A 15,415-nucleotide genomic window follows, 5' to 3' on the forward strand; every position below is an offset into this window, starting at 1 on the left:
GGAATGTGACAAAAATCTACCCTGACACCATTCTATTTACCTTAGCTCTTCTGCCTCAAGGGCTAAATTTGACTTATAAACTCTCTCTTTACTATTCTCCTCAAGCTGAGCTCATGACTACAGCTAAGCAATTCTATTTGCCTATGTTTAAATCAATCCAAAACAAGGCATCAGAAAACCTCATGTATTAAAAAAAACAAAAACAAAACCAAAAACAAACTAGGGAAACACAGAAGCAAACTTTAAAATAAACAGTGAAAGGAAAAAAAACTACAGAGAAAGGAGACCTGCAACCCAGCCCTTTAACTTTTTTCTGACTTTAATGCTTCTAGTTTCATACTCATTAAAGAAGAAAAAAAAGACCATTACTAAGAAACACATTTCAGAAAAAACACAGGAACAGAGACAACAGAAGACCAGAGAACAATGACGCAAGGAAAAATAGCGAGCAGAAAGGACTGAAAAAAACTGGAGACAAAAAGAGAGATAAACCCAGAAGCAAAGATGAAAAAGAATGTCAAAACTCCAGCTCTTAAAAAGGCTAACTGCAGTATATAAGTGATACAAGAATAAGCAAAATGGTATATTTTTCCTTCCTTGCTTTAGGTCATTGACAGAGGAAAACAAGCTGTCATTTTCAACAATGTTATTCAGAATTTCAAATTAAGAAACTTGGTACCACTACATTAAGAAAATTCAGGTATTCCACATCCATAAAACTCACTCTATTCCAGTACCTGGTTAGCTGAGATACCTTGACTGAACTCTAGCCTATTTCCCCACCCTATTCCCTATTTACAAACCCTCGCTGCAGAAATGCAGAGCCATTACCTACAAGAGGTAGTATCTAACAGCCAACCCAGACTAGGATTCAGAAACTACATTTGAAAGTCAAAATTAAAACACATCAGGGATGACAACTGGACAATCAGTATTACATTAATGTAAAATATTTAACTGTAAATAATAACTGGAGTTTTTTCAGAGCAGAAAAGAAAATTCAGAATTACCTTTTCACTACCTGCCAAGTCCACAAGGTAAAGCTTTCCACTTAGTTTCTGTTCTGTTTGAGTATTCTCTTGTTTTACATTAATGAGAAAAATACTATGACTTCGGGAGCTGTGTTCATTCATATCTATAATCCAAAACATATAAATTGTCAAAAATAATTGTACATTATTTTTAAAATACATTATTAAATGTATTTTAAAATGTATTATTAAAAAAATGTATCTTCTCACAGTGAAGAGAGAGATCTAAAGGTAATGAAGCGGTAATAGAGTAATCTCTCAATGACAATAAAATCAGAGGCAGCAAACCCAATAGTATTGTCTAATTGAGTAACAAAGATCTAGTTTCCCTTGGGCTTCTACTAATACCACATAAGCTCACTGACAAAATTTGCTAGCCTGTCAACTATGTATTTCACACAATTTACTCTATTAGAATAGAAAGTACATTCACATTCTGATACCAGAATATATATTTTTTTGGTAGATTTACAATGTATCACATTTTATCCTGTTCAAGTGAAAACTTGAACTAGATGGCCATAAACTTTCAGCCCTTTCTCATTTAAATGCCTACTATCCCTCCTGCTGTGAAACATGCAGAATAAACAAGATGCTGAATTTAAAGAAAAATTTTAATTCAGTAACAAAATTTAAGCTGACTGAGAACATCTGCCTATTTCTTCTTGCTTTTAATGATAATTCCCTCACAAGCCTAAAAGGACCAGCCCTTTGATGCCACAAATGCAACTCAATATAGAATAATATCCTTCCATCCAAATTTCTGCTATTTCCTCCATGAGTCTGGTTCCCACTTCAGAATCTTACTATATAGGAGCAATGAAGTGGAAGTGCAGGCCTGAGTCATTCCTTAAAAGGAACATCATATTTTTCTTTTTGATCCTTAACCAAACAAACAAGAAGAAAAATCTTTTATTTTCCTGATGACTGTATATTAATTCTTTTCCGGAATAAAGAAGCAGACACTGGAAGATTGCGAAGTTTCACAATCTCGGAGATTTCTGATAGTCACTTCAGTTGCCAAGAACTGAAATATTATTTTGCACGCACCTCATCTTTCCTTTTTATGTTTTTTTGTTTGTTTTTTTTTCAAGGCATACCAGAAACAACCTGATAAAGCATGAAAGGTGATAAAAGATAATACTTACTTGTAACTGCTACATGTCGGTTTGATTTTCCTTCATCTATAGTATCCATAACTTCTTCTGGACTACATACAAAACGCTCTGTGCAACCCTTTAAAAAAAAAAAAAAAAAAAAAGGCAAAACATCACCACACCAACAAGCCAGAAGTAAATGGTGTAAGCTAGAGAAGCACAAGATGAAAGCATAACAGATTGATGCTCACCTTTACATAGGGAACTCTATTTTTGTCCTCATGAACAGAAAGATTGGTCTTTGAAACTGGAAGAGAAAAAGTTCTAAAGCTAAGGTATGTATGATTTCTTTGCAAAATGAATGAGCTGTGCACAACACACATCCAAGTCACAGACATTATTTCTTAGCAACACTTTCTTGTATACATTAATATACATGAAATAACCACTACTGCAGCATTAGTAGTATCACATAGATTACCTCCATGCTCTCCCATTTTGATGTACCCTTACTATGGATTAGCATACTACATACTCTCTCCAAAACAATTTGTTTTCTATGTTCAATATCGATAAAAGGCTTACCATCCAAAAGGTCCCTTATTTTATCCAAGTATATTTCAAAATATGACACCTAAAAGTGGAAAGGGGAATAAAGATACAGCATCAGAAAGCAAAATTGCTTTGCTTTTCGATCACAAGGATCCAGCATGATTACTACGATCTCCCACATAATAACACATCTAGCCCAAGTCCTTAGGGCTGAACTAAAATATACCCTTAATAAGAAAAAATTCTGATTAAAAGCTTCAAACACTATCAGCACTGCTATAGATTATCAAGATAGCTAGCACCCATGTTTAACAGAAATACAATTAAAGTGTTCACATAATTCTTCTTTAAGAAAAGTCAGTTACATCAGAAATAATTCATATTATCACATTTCCAAATTACAGGTATTTGAAACATATACAGAACATCCATTTAACCACAGACCACATCCAGTTTTAATATACATTAAGTAAGTAATAATGAGGAAAAGTTTACCTTAATATGAAACTCAAGATTCTCATCCATAGAGTAAATGTAATTAAAAATATCTTGCACTATTCTTGGAATAATACCCATTCCATCTGGGTCATGAAGCTTCCCCTTATTAGAAAAGGATACAATAAAAATAAACATTCATACTGAATCCAAAATCACAAACAGTATGCAAAGGCCAAACAAACAGCTAACAGATAAATTAGTTTTAAAATGCTGACAGGTATAATGCATTTACTTTATCTATAAAAGAAAGACTTGGCCACCCATTTAGCCCCAGCATTTGCCAAGGATGAAAAGAACAGCCTCAGAAATCCCCTGAACTAGTAAAAGTGAAAATATACTATTAACGTTATTCATCCGTTTCTTATCCTAGGGCTGAAGAAGTACAATAACTGCCATTATCAGTCCTAAAAAAAAAACCATTGTGGGTATCAAAATGTTGCAATGGAAAGGGAAAGAAAATTACAAGTGCAAGATGAAATCAAGCAGACATCTTTATTTTGAGAAAGATAAGACTATTGTGACCAAAAAGAGATAACAGTGACATGAACAGGAAAATTATTTTAAGATTTCTTACTTCCATAGTGTGTGTCTTTCCAGATGATGTTTGCCCATAAGCAAATATTGTACCATTGTATCCCTCAAGTACATCTAAAGAGAAAGTATTTTCATTAGAGTTCATTTCCTTCTTCTAAAGGAAAGTAAAATGAAATAGAATGCAAGTAAGCAGTTCCTAAAACATTCAGCAAGTTAAATCATTCAATGTTTGGGAGTTCTGTGATAGAGTTGGGAGGGAGGAGGGTGTTCCTCCCTACCCCTTTTAATGCACCATTGACTGTGTTTTAGAAGCTTACTGTATAGGAAGCTTCTGTTCCTTCAACCAGAAAAATCAGGACTTCAAATTCAGGAGCAAAAAGGAAATCAATATAAGGCCGAACAGACAGTCTTTGGTAACTCTTAAGAAGAAACCATGCATAAGAATGCAGTAATATTTTTTGCCTTTGGGAAAGTTTCATCATCTAATTGTGAAGAGAATGGACTAAGCTGTAAGCTTCAAGCCGCATACTTTCAGCCATAACCTTATAGTTCAAATTATCAAAGAACCAACCCAAAATTCTAGATTAAGGGGTGAGGGGCTGGTGGGTTGATCTGTTTACAAGTCAGTTACTGTAGAATCACATCCTGCAAGCAAAAATTCTATTTTCCAAATATAATCATGAGATACTCCGAATGGGGAAGTCTTTGCCACCCCATCACATCCATCATCCATTTCTACCACTATCAGAGCTCATTTGCCACTTGATGCAGCACGGCCTGGAAACACTGCACAGAGAAACAGAGATCAGATTTTTAGATGGAGAAAGGGGGCAGCATCACAACTCTTAGCTACCTCCAGTTTTTAAGAAGCAAACTTCTGATCTAATCCTAGATTACTATTTAACTCACTAAAGGGTTAAACACAGCAGCATGGATTTTACACAGTAATTCACTTTTATAATGATCAAAAGACTCCTACATTTATCTCATCTTTTCTTGCCACTAATAGCTGATATTTCACAGGGTTCTGACAAGGCTGTGTTAAAGCTGTTTTGAAAGCTGTATCAGAACTTAAAACTGAACTCAAGAAATCATTCAATTTGATCTTCAGGAAACAAGCTAACAGCTTACTATAGCCACATACTGTGGAATAACCTCATGATGAGACTTGATTTTCTAAAGTTACTCGGCCAACTCAGGTTTGGAGAAACAGCACAACCTGACCTGCACAATGATAACACACATTTAAACTTTTAATTGTGAAACTAAAAATCATATTGAAAAAATCCTCAACTGTGTATTAAATAAACAAGCGTAGAAAAGATCTATAGTATGTACGTGATTTAACAAGATCCCTTTCCTCTTACAGTCTTCCAAACAAACTAAAGTATAATGTTTTCACCAACAAATCGGGAGGAGGGTGGGGGAAGTAAAAATTCAGTCATAAGAATTATTTTGATTAATTACTGACAAATTGTTCTAAACAATCTTTTGCAGAGAACTGAAAAAAAACCCAAGACATGACAGGTAAATGTTGTCAAACTTGCTGTTTCAGTCAACAAACAGTTGTTAAGAACTGACATCATTTATCAGCTCAACTACAGGGTGATTTTATAGCACTATGATCCATGTTGACTCTTTTTAAACATTCAGAGGGTAAAAGATAACAACAGATATATCAGTTTTCAACATTGAAATCCATATGAATAGGAGACATTTCCTTACTGTTAAAGTTTTTGTTCCACCTTACCTTTGACAATCTTCTTAGCACAATCATTGTATACTTGTTCCTGTGATGTGTTTGACTGGAATACTCGGTCAAATATATATGGCTTGGACTGGAAAAAAACAAACATACGGAAGAGCTATCAAAAAACCCAGACATTAAAAGTAGAAGTGGAAGCTGTTTGCTCATACAGAAGTAGCCTATACTATCTCAACCCAATCTTTTGTTTTATTTTAAGCGCTTGAAGACCGCAGCAAGGAAATCAGCTTATACAGTGTTTCCTAACTATTCACGTGCTTGCCTATAAGTAAGGTCTTAAATATATTTGCTTTCAAAGTGTTATTTAAATAGTTCTCCAAAACTACTCTGCCACATAACCTCAATTTACTTGATTTACAGGGCAAGCCAGCGCCTAGTAAATCTGTACATCTGAGAGTCTGTTCTTCTCTTCTACTCTAGCAGCAGGTTTACTCTGGTCAACCCAAATTATTAAAAACAGCTCATACTACATCACATAGACTATCTTGGTAATACTTGTTAAAAACCTCGAACCAAGAAGAAACATTCAGATCATCTCTAGTCAGCACAAGAGCTATTTCCCCATACATGATATGCTTAAAATAAAGCTCCATGAGCAGAAGGAAAACGCCACTTTGGAAGAAGGGAACCTTTCACAGAAGACTCATTTTTGAGACACTGTAAGACAATGCTCTGATATAGCTTTTGACAGGAACACTGGATTCAGCTTTGCTTTATAGAAGAGATTTCCATAATGTAGTTAGAATCATAGAACAGTTAGGGTTAAAAAGGACCTTAAGATCATCTAGTTCTGCCTGCCATGGGAAGGGGCACCTTGCACTAAACCATGTCACCCAAGGCTCTGTCCAACCCAGCCTTGAACACTGCCAGCAATGGAGCATTCACAACCTCCTTGGGCAACCCATTCCAGTGCTTTACCAACCTCACAGTAAAAAACGTCTTCCTTATATTTAATCTAAACTTCCCCTGTTTAAGTTTGAACCTGTTGCCCCTTGTCCTGTTGCTACAGTCCCTAATGAAGAGTTCATCCCCAGCATCCTTATAGGCCCCCTTCAGATGCTAGAAGGCTGCTATGAGGTCTCCATGCAGCCTTCTCTTCTCCAGGCTCCATAGCCCCAAGCTTTTCAGCCTATCTTCATAAAGGAGGTGCTCCAGCCCCCTGAACACCCTCATGGCCCTCCTCTGGACTTGTTCCAACAGTTCCATGTCCTTTTTATGTTGAGGACACCAGAACTGCACACAATACTCCAAGTGAGGTCTCACGAGAGCAGAGTAGAGGGGCAAGATTACCTCCTTCGACCTGCTGGTCATGCTCCTTTTGATGCAGGCCATAACAGTTCTAAGCAGCTGACCATACATTAGGATATGAGTTATTACGGTCATCTTATAAAGTTCAAATTTTTGTACCATTTTCAGAGCTCGATTTAGTAGGCAGGCAAGCAAATAGGCAAAGTTTACAGGGGACCCAGGTCAGTTACTGTTGCTAAACTCACCGCAACTGTTAAGTGCTCTATTTTGCCTAAATTCAATTCATTATCATCCTCCCTCAAGGATATTCTGGATCTGCCTCCCTGCCAAAGAAGCAAGTATAGCTTCCATCTTTCATCCACCCATGACATTCCCTTCCCCAGCCTGACCTTCCATTTGTCTTTTAATAATGTCTAGTGTAACATAGAAGAAAGCTTTTTAGATTCAACACATATCTATCTGCTGAGAGGGCTTGAATTCAGGTGGATAAGCTCCCTCCTGGAAAAAAATAATTACAGCATTCACTGTGTAAATACACTCAAGAAACCACAAGACTCAGTAGGCAGAAACTATCCCTAAGGTGCTGAAGCTTGTCAGAATGCTTGTTTCAGAGCAGGGAAATCACAAGCCTTCTTGATTACTCATGTTAGCTTCAAATACACCTCAAATTCCTATGCTACAGGTAGAATTGAAGCCATCACATACACCAGGAGACAAACAACTAACAAGTTCAAGTAAACCTGAGGTAAGAAAATGAAGACTGAAAACATGTTACATAAAAAGGTGATTCTAGAAAAGACAACATTAGCTATGCATTTTATTTCTTACTAGCAGCTGGAGTTCCAAAAAGCCTCCAACTTCACAAATACCAATCAGCTATGCTACACACTGAAACTTTTCTGTATCACTAAACATTAATCAGATCTGTTTCATGCTCAAGTGCATATTTACATGCACTGAAATAATGCCATTTTGGAGGATCATATTTACCATTACACATGGGAAAAATACAGCAAGAAAAGCAAGTGTTCAAAGTCACAGCAAACAATCTCTGCAGCATTAGCAATCTGTGTATTTATACTTGCAAGACTTAAATCTTGTCCAAATTATTGTTTCAGATGACAGTTATTCCAATTCAATTGATTTTGGAAGACTTAGGGAAAGCTCCTGGATATGCTCTTCTGACAGTCTATGCAGCAAGTATTAACAACACTCACTATTTCTCACAGATCAACGTATCTGATCTTTGCTGTTCCCAACAGAAAAGTACATTAAAACACACACTTTATTTTGCATCATGTATGTGTTTGAATGTGTGGATATATATACATACATTGTTTTGCATTTATGTATTACTACAGAATATTTCTGATGCAAGAGCAGATTTTTTTTTTATTTATGTCTACAAAATCCAACTTAATAAATAAATCAATTATTCAGGCCTAGTTTCTGGTACAGGAGTTTAGAAAAAACTGTAGGCCCAACCTGCACCAGCCTGCAATCTGCAGGTATTTGCAGCAGGTTCTCAAAAAGCTTTCCTCCTCCAGAATGCGAAACACTGTTTAGAGGGTTGGGGTTTCTTTTTCTTCTGCCAAGCAAAGCTTGACCAAATTGAACTGTTCTTCTTTACCTGTGTTAAAGGAAAATTGTTTACTAATTTGGGAATAATCCATAAACACAGAATACTTTTAGAATATCTACTTGCCAATCACCATTTAAATGTCTTCCTTAGAGAAAAGAGCCAAATTACAGTATCCCATATAATTGATGTCTCTCTCATTTTATAAAATGTTAATATAAAGAATAGCACATATGAAGAATGCCCTAGACTAGTAAGAACAGAAAACCAAGCTGCAAGGCCTTCCCTCACATAGTAATGCCTTTAATTGATCTTGTTTATTTATACAGAGAAAGCAGCTAGGCACATGACAAATTCCAATTTCCCTCAAGCTAACAATTGCTATCAACATACCCACAAAATTTGGTAATTCTGGCCAATGAATGCTCAGAGGGGTCATGTTTACACCAGTTGTCACTTCCACATCCCTTGCAGGTGGAAAGTAGAATATTTGTTTACATGCCCTTTTTATTATACCTTCCTAGATAAAGCCACAACACAATTTCGAAGCACTCAAAACCCCAATTATGTATCTCCCTCCTATCCCAGATCACAGTTCATTTATCACACCTATGAAAACCCACATTAGAGGCATGTCCCTGCTCCATCATCACTGAATCAGTAGGTTTAGCCAAGCAGGTTCCAAGATAATTATGTTTTTTGAATACAGGTTACTCCCACTCAGCATGGTTTCACATCTTTGACATCTGACATACGACACCTATGCCTTATCACTTCTTTTTTACAGTCTACTTTCTGCTGTAAACAAAGCTGAAACAGTATTACACAGATTACCCTGCCCTAGAAAGCCTCTTCATTACCTTTAAGAGATTAATCAAGAAAGATTAAAGCATCAGATATTTTTTCTATACCAGATGCCTTTTCTTCCCCAAGTGGTAAACAATCAGATACTATGAACTGAAAACACAAAAGGTCCAAGTAACATTACCACACGGTGTTTATGACAGCAGTAGCAACAATCAACTACCGTGATGCTGCTCTAACACACTCCAGAAGTTTTCTGCATTGCTCAAATCTTAATGACAATTTAACACACATGACATAAGCAACACAAAATATCAAATGAACAAGCAGAACCTGTCTTCCTCTCTCTGAACAGAGAAAATTCAACATTTACATTCACTCCTTGAGTAGACAGTAACCAACTGCAAGACAGTTTCAGCTCCTACACTTGCTTGTACTGAAGGGATGTGATCCCACAGCAAAAACTGCAACCACTCTCACAGCCCTCAAAAAAGGACATCTGCCAACATGATTTCTCAGTAGTTAAAACTGAATCTTAATGAAGTGTTTAAGTTCAAGAACATAGTGCCGCAGTTAACTTGAAGAGTAGTTACCAGCTATCCTTATATAAAAGGATGCTCAATTCATCTAAATTACACAATAACTGGAGCATGCATGAGTTTCTTCATGAAAGTTAGGCTTTGTACAGTACCTTCAATGATCTCTACACAAAAATCTGTGATGAAAACTAGACTGAAATCCTACCTCAGAAGTCCAAGAAACACTAAAGGTTATTTCCACAGAAATTATTTATTTTACTGTTGTAAGTTTACACAAACTACAGAATTGGTTATCTTTATCATTACCTACATTCCCCTTATTTTTTATGCATTAGTATCTGCAGCAAAGGCAGTAATGAAAATTTGCCTGAAAAATCAGTAGTGTATTTTCCTGCCACAACATACCCAGATGCTCCTTCCTGTTTATTGCTAGAATGGACAGTTAAAACAGTGTTATACCACCCAAGTTAGCTTATTCTTGGCGAGAGGTTGAAGTAGTAAGTAATGAGCTTATCTTCCCCTAAAGTTCTGCATCTTTGTTAAAGAGCGTTCTTCCTATTGGCATGAAGTATGTTAAAAGAAAAATTGAACACCAAATAATCTCTGGGAAGTATTATGTCAGATACTTGACTCAGTTCTTCCTATTACTAAGCTAAGGTATTGCTGCTTTGACACACCTAATGGAGTCCAACACTGTGAATGAGTGAAAAGGCACTCTTCCAAATTAGTATTTTATTTTTAGGATAATGAAAATGGATTTTCTTCTTGTCCTATCTCTACGCATACGAAACTGCAGCTAATGCAAAATGCAGCTCTTTCTGCCCTATTTTTCTGTGAGAATACTGAAACTCCTGTATCAACTTTTACAGCAGTTATTTGCTGTTACAGAAACCATGCAATTTTATAAAAAAACAAACAAAAAAAGTGACTAGAAACTCAATTTCCAGCATCAAAACAAGAGAGGAATTTTGGCACAAGAGTTTCAGTCAAGACTGACTTACTTACTAAATTTCTTCTAAAGAGAAAAGCAAGCACTGCTGGCATAAAAATTGTCATTGAATTTTAGACAAAAGCCAAATATGATCAAGGTGCTTCTAAGTAACTGGCAGAGCGGTCAAGTAGTATGGTTTTCCCTTTACACATTACTGTAAAGTAGAATAGCTGCTTTCTTCTAAATCATTTCATCAGTATCACCTGTAAAACGTCTCTATTACCTATCATATCATGGGATGAAGTAAAATAATATAGAGTAACACTGAATGAATATTATTGTTTCAGCTACAGACTGAAATTTCTGATGCATGTTTAAAGTCCCACTGCAGCCATGAAGCATTTTCCTTTGTGTTTCTGATTTTAAAAAGTGCTTTTCTTCACTAGCAAATAATACCTAAAGTTGTTTTAAGAGTGCACCTTGCTTCTTGCATTCATACAGTCCAGCACAGCCTGTCTCAGCAACACACTTGAATTAGGTTTTCCTTTTCAATAACTTGCTGCCAAAAGTTGTATTAACAAGTGATCTTCATTAACCTGATTCTAATGTGACTTCAACCTTGCATTCATTTACTATCTAATACTAATTTAAAAGGTAATGAAAAAGAAAGCTAAATGTCTCAAGCTACTTCCAGGATCACAGGGGTTACACCTACATAAAAAAAACCAAAACAAAACACAACAACAACAACAACAAAAAACCACCAAAAAACCAATATGAAAATACAAACATGTACCCACGATTTTCTCTTCAAAGCCATAGAACTAAGGAATATACTATGATCACTACTAGAAAGATTTGAATGACAGAGGAATACTGCCAATTTGTGTGAATGCCCGTAATACATCGCCACTTCAGTCATTCGATAGTACTGCTCAGTTTAGGCTTCGGCCCGGAGTCCCTGAGTGCCACTGTATTCAGTACACTACCTCATCTTTTGGACAGTTTTAAGATGAGGAAGACTAGGTACAGGAATATCTTTAAGAAAGAAGTATAGAGATGTCATGCAGAATTATAAAGCTACTTAATTACAAGCAAGTTTATATCTGAAAAAATAAAGGACATATATATATAGATATATATATTATAAGCTTTCTATCCTTCCCTGTTTCATCTTTTGCAAAAGCCTGAAACCGATGAGCAAACTGCTACTAATTTTTGTAAACAGGTACATTTATAATGTTTAACATAAAAGCCATGTACTCATAACAAGTCATCCTATTATCTGTTTTAGTAAACCCTTTATTTTTATTTGATAGGAAGAACCATTAGAGAAAAAAAATTAAATATTAAACTGGAAAGAAGCTACCGTTAATTAATAATTTAAAAGCTCTTTACAAGTTAAAAAAGTTTTGTCCTAAGGAAGGACAATACATTTTCAGAGTCTGCTCTTCAAATCAGACCAGCACTATACATCCCCTCAAATTGCTGTTCCATACTAGCTACAATTAAAACAAGTATTTTCTCTAATACAAATCAGAACAACTCACTTGTCCAGAAAGACAATCATGCCACTGACTTCTCCTACACAAGCGACAGGAAAAGAAGGGAGGATAGACAGCTTAGACATGACAGGGGAGTCCAGGAAGGAGGAGGGTTTGGTTACAGTCATTGACTTCTCTTCCCACCCTCCTCCACGGAGTCAAATCTGCAGTCTGGCACAAGGCCTGCTTCCACCCTCTCCCAGTTTTCACGTATCTACCATTACAGGCAACTCCCAAGTATTATTAAAGACGCCTTCACTGTTTCAGCACAGATCCAGGCACACAGAGAGGGTGTGAGTCTTGCAGGCAGCTGAGGAAAGCAGCTATAAAAAAAAGTGCCTCAATTACTGTTCAACAGGCAGCCAATATGACATGTAGCAATAAAGGCAGAAATCAAAAACCTGAAAGAAACCAAACACACAGCTTATTGGGGAATGTTTTTAGAAACTGTTTCATGAGACAGGCTGTTTCTGCTTCTATCCTCCCTCGGACAATTCTACAACACAGACACATGCACACAAACACACGAGGTGGCTGGCTACAGCCTCAGGTTGGAAGGTCCAAAACTTTGTAAAAACTCAGCTTGTTAAACATAAAAATAATAATAATAAAAAAACCAACAAACAAATCCAAACAACCAAAGCCAAAACCAAAAACAAAAAAACCCAACAATCAAGTTAAAGTAATTGTCTCAACAGTTTTAGAGAATCAAGTCATAACACTGAGAACATCGATCTGGTCATATACCTATCGTTATAAAAACAAAGATCACAGAGTATCAATCCTTTCTTAAGATTTTGTGAAACAGAACACAACTACTGCCACTGCTACCCAATATAATTTCTGGGGGCATTTTTCCCAAAGCCAGACACAGCAAGTCCTGGACCTAGGAACACTGAAGGACTTTTTGCTGTTATTTTTACCAATGCAGAAAACACCTAAGTACAGTTGTAACACTAAATATTAACCCCAAGCCCCCCATAATCCCACAGGAGCATGCCATCAGACTGTCCTACTCGGACATGGCACCACCTCAGCCCAATTTACATTTTAGATATTTTTAAGTGTACTTAACAAGTATTTAAACAATGTAAGGGTTTTTTTAGACTAGAATTAATAACAGATGATGTGAAAAATTTGTTTTTAGAAAGTCAGAACACATCAAGTTTCTAAACTTAATTGTGGATTTTAAACAGAATACGCAGCATCATAATGAATGGGTATTTACTGATGGAAGTGAGATCATTTGTTCTGGTTAAATTTTCCGTGTTCCAGATTTGGTTCCTTACTCTGAGGAGTTTACCTGTACAACCTCAGAAAGATGTACTCCCAGATACTCACTTGCCAGATGAAATAAACCCAAATTACCTCATTTCACAAGCATGCTATCGTTCTTGTAGCTCCAGACTAACGGAATTCCATATTTTATTGACAAAGCTGAATTACAGACTAGAGCACTAGTATTTAGTAAGTCACACTAAAAAAAAGTATTTTATTTAATCACCTCAACTTCAGATACTGTGTGAAAAAGTTCTAATTGGTAGCCTCAGGAAACCATATAAAAAACAAAATTTGAAGATGTATAACTGACATCTAAGTTACTTTCAGCAATGCAGAACCACCACTGATTCTAGAAAGAAAAGTATTTACATTAAAACACAAATTAGAAGTCAGCAAGAACAAAACAAACACTGGGAATGAAGTGTGCTTGCACAATACAGACTAAACCAGGCAATAAACTACTGTAATTTTATATTCCAGCTCCACTTTGTAGCTAAATATGAAACACTGAACAAAAAGGAAAGTATTATCTTATCCCCGTAACATCCAGATTGTTTTTTAATAGGCCTCATACTTTGCAAGGTGACTTCGGTTAAAATACATTTACAAACATGTAATAAGCCAAACTGACTGTTTATTCTGACTGAAAGTTATTAGCCCAAGACTGATTTACAGATCACAAGCACCACTGAACCGAAGCTTTCACTACAGTTCTGCATTTTCGTCCCAAAAAACTCTGTAGGCAATTACTTCGATGGCAGTCTCAGCGCATGCATTTTGAGCCCGTCTTTAGGCGGTCAAACCCATCACCGCCAACACCAGGGACAACCCAGCCGGGGGACACACTGCAGGACTCGGCTGTTACTCTCCACCTCGCCATTCACGCGCTTTCTGCGGGCACACTGAAACGTGCCCTGTGGCTCGGGCTCGGCACCGAAACCTCACGCTTCGCCCCAAGTCGCAAGCCTTCCGCTAGAGCCTTTGTCAGAGGTTTCCTGATCTGGTACTTCTGACGTGCCCCCACAAACCAAAGCCTATCGCCCGGAGACCTCTGCCCCCTTCAGCTCCCTGCTCTTTGCCCCATCCAGGCTGGCCGGCCTCATGCACAGCTTTGCCTGCCCTCCTTCCCTTCCCCCTCAGCCCCCCCCAAAAAGGCCACCCCTCTTTCCGCGGCGTCCCAGCCCGCGGAGGCTCCCGATAGCCTCAGCCCTGCCCTCTCTCCTCACACCGCACCCACCCCCGCAGTATCTGACCCCGCCGACCCCCTGACACCCCCTCCCCCGGCGCTTCCCCCGCCTTTCCCGTCCGGGGCGGCCCCTCACCGCGATGACGACGGTGTCTTCGCCCTGAAACTTGGCGATGTACTTGTCGCCACGGGTCACTTCGGACTCATTGAGGGGCCTGAAGCGACACATCACTTTGATGTTACACTCCGCCGGGTCCGCCATCTTAGGCCAACACCGCCTCCGGGGAGCTCAGCTCCGCCACCACCCGCTGCCGACTCTATGCCGCCCGCTCCGGGGGTCTCACAAACCGCCGTTGCCAGGAAGCCTGCGTCCGCCGAAGTAGGAGGAAAAAGGGAAGGGCTGCTTCCTGGCCACCGCCGCCGCCTCCCGCTCTTACTTCCTCCCCAATATGGCAGCCATGGCGGCGCCTGCAAGCCGGCAAGTCCCGGCCCTCTCTCGCCGGGCAGAGGCGGCGCCGACGGCGGGACAGGGGGGATGACGTCATCCGCTGCAGCTCCCAGACCTGCCCCCGTCCGTGCTGCCACAGCGCCTGCACGGCGCAAGCGCGTGGTGGCTGCCGTTGGCCCGGGGGGCAGAGCTTCCCAGGGGGCGGGGATTCCGGGGGCAGGGGCGGTGTGATAGGGGTTTCCGGGGCTGTCTGCCGCCGGATTGGGAGCGGCGCCCGTTTGTTTTGCGATGTGACGGGGTGGGATGTCAGCAGTACGGTTGGCGTTACCGTCAGCCGCGGTGCTGCGAGCAGGGGTGAAACCTTGCCCAGACACCTTG

The 15,415-nt window shown here is 38.6% G+C and overlaps 1 protein-coding gene across 3 annotated transcripts in view; it reads right to left on the reverse strand.

Annotated features, from left to right (window-relative positions):
• KIF5B (kinesin family member 5B) overlaps nucleotides 1-15,099 on the reverse strand; it is a 33,801-nt gene extending 18,702 nt beyond the window's left edge. For 2 of the 3 annotated variants that reach the window (XM_080639460.1, XM_080639459.1), the window contains exons 1-8: nucleotides 14,726-15,099; nucleotides 5,463-5,577; nucleotides 3,753-3,826; nucleotides 3,176-3,280; nucleotides 2,714-2,762; nucleotides 2,380-2,435; nucleotides 2,180-2,267; nucleotides 1,011-1,135 (exon numbers count right to left, since the gene is read on the reverse strand). In XM_080639460.1, the coding sequence (XP_080495586.1) occupies nucleotides 1,011-1,135; nucleotides 2,180-2,267; nucleotides 2,380-2,435; nucleotides 2,714-2,762; nucleotides 3,176-3,280; nucleotides 3,753-3,826; nucleotides 5,463-5,577; nucleotides 14,726-14,851 (738 nt within the window). In that variant the 5' untranslated portion in view covers nucleotides 14,852-15,099. The remainder of the gene's footprint in view (nucleotides 1-1,010; nucleotides 1,136-2,179; nucleotides 2,268-2,379; nucleotides 2,436-2,713; nucleotides 2,763-3,175; nucleotides 3,281-3,752; nucleotides 3,827-5,462; nucleotides 5,578-14,725) is intronic. The other variant, XM_080639461.1, reaches the window with a different exon arrangement.
• Between the last annotated feature and the right edge of the window lie 316 nt (nucleotides 15,100-15,415).

This window comes from Psittacula echo (genome assembly GCF_963264785.1).
Source record: "Psittacula echo genome assembly, chromosome: 2".
In the NCBI taxonomy this organism is placed as follows: domain Eukaryota; kingdom Metazoa; phylum Chordata; class Aves; order Psittaciformes; family Psittacidae; genus Psittacula; species Psittacula echo.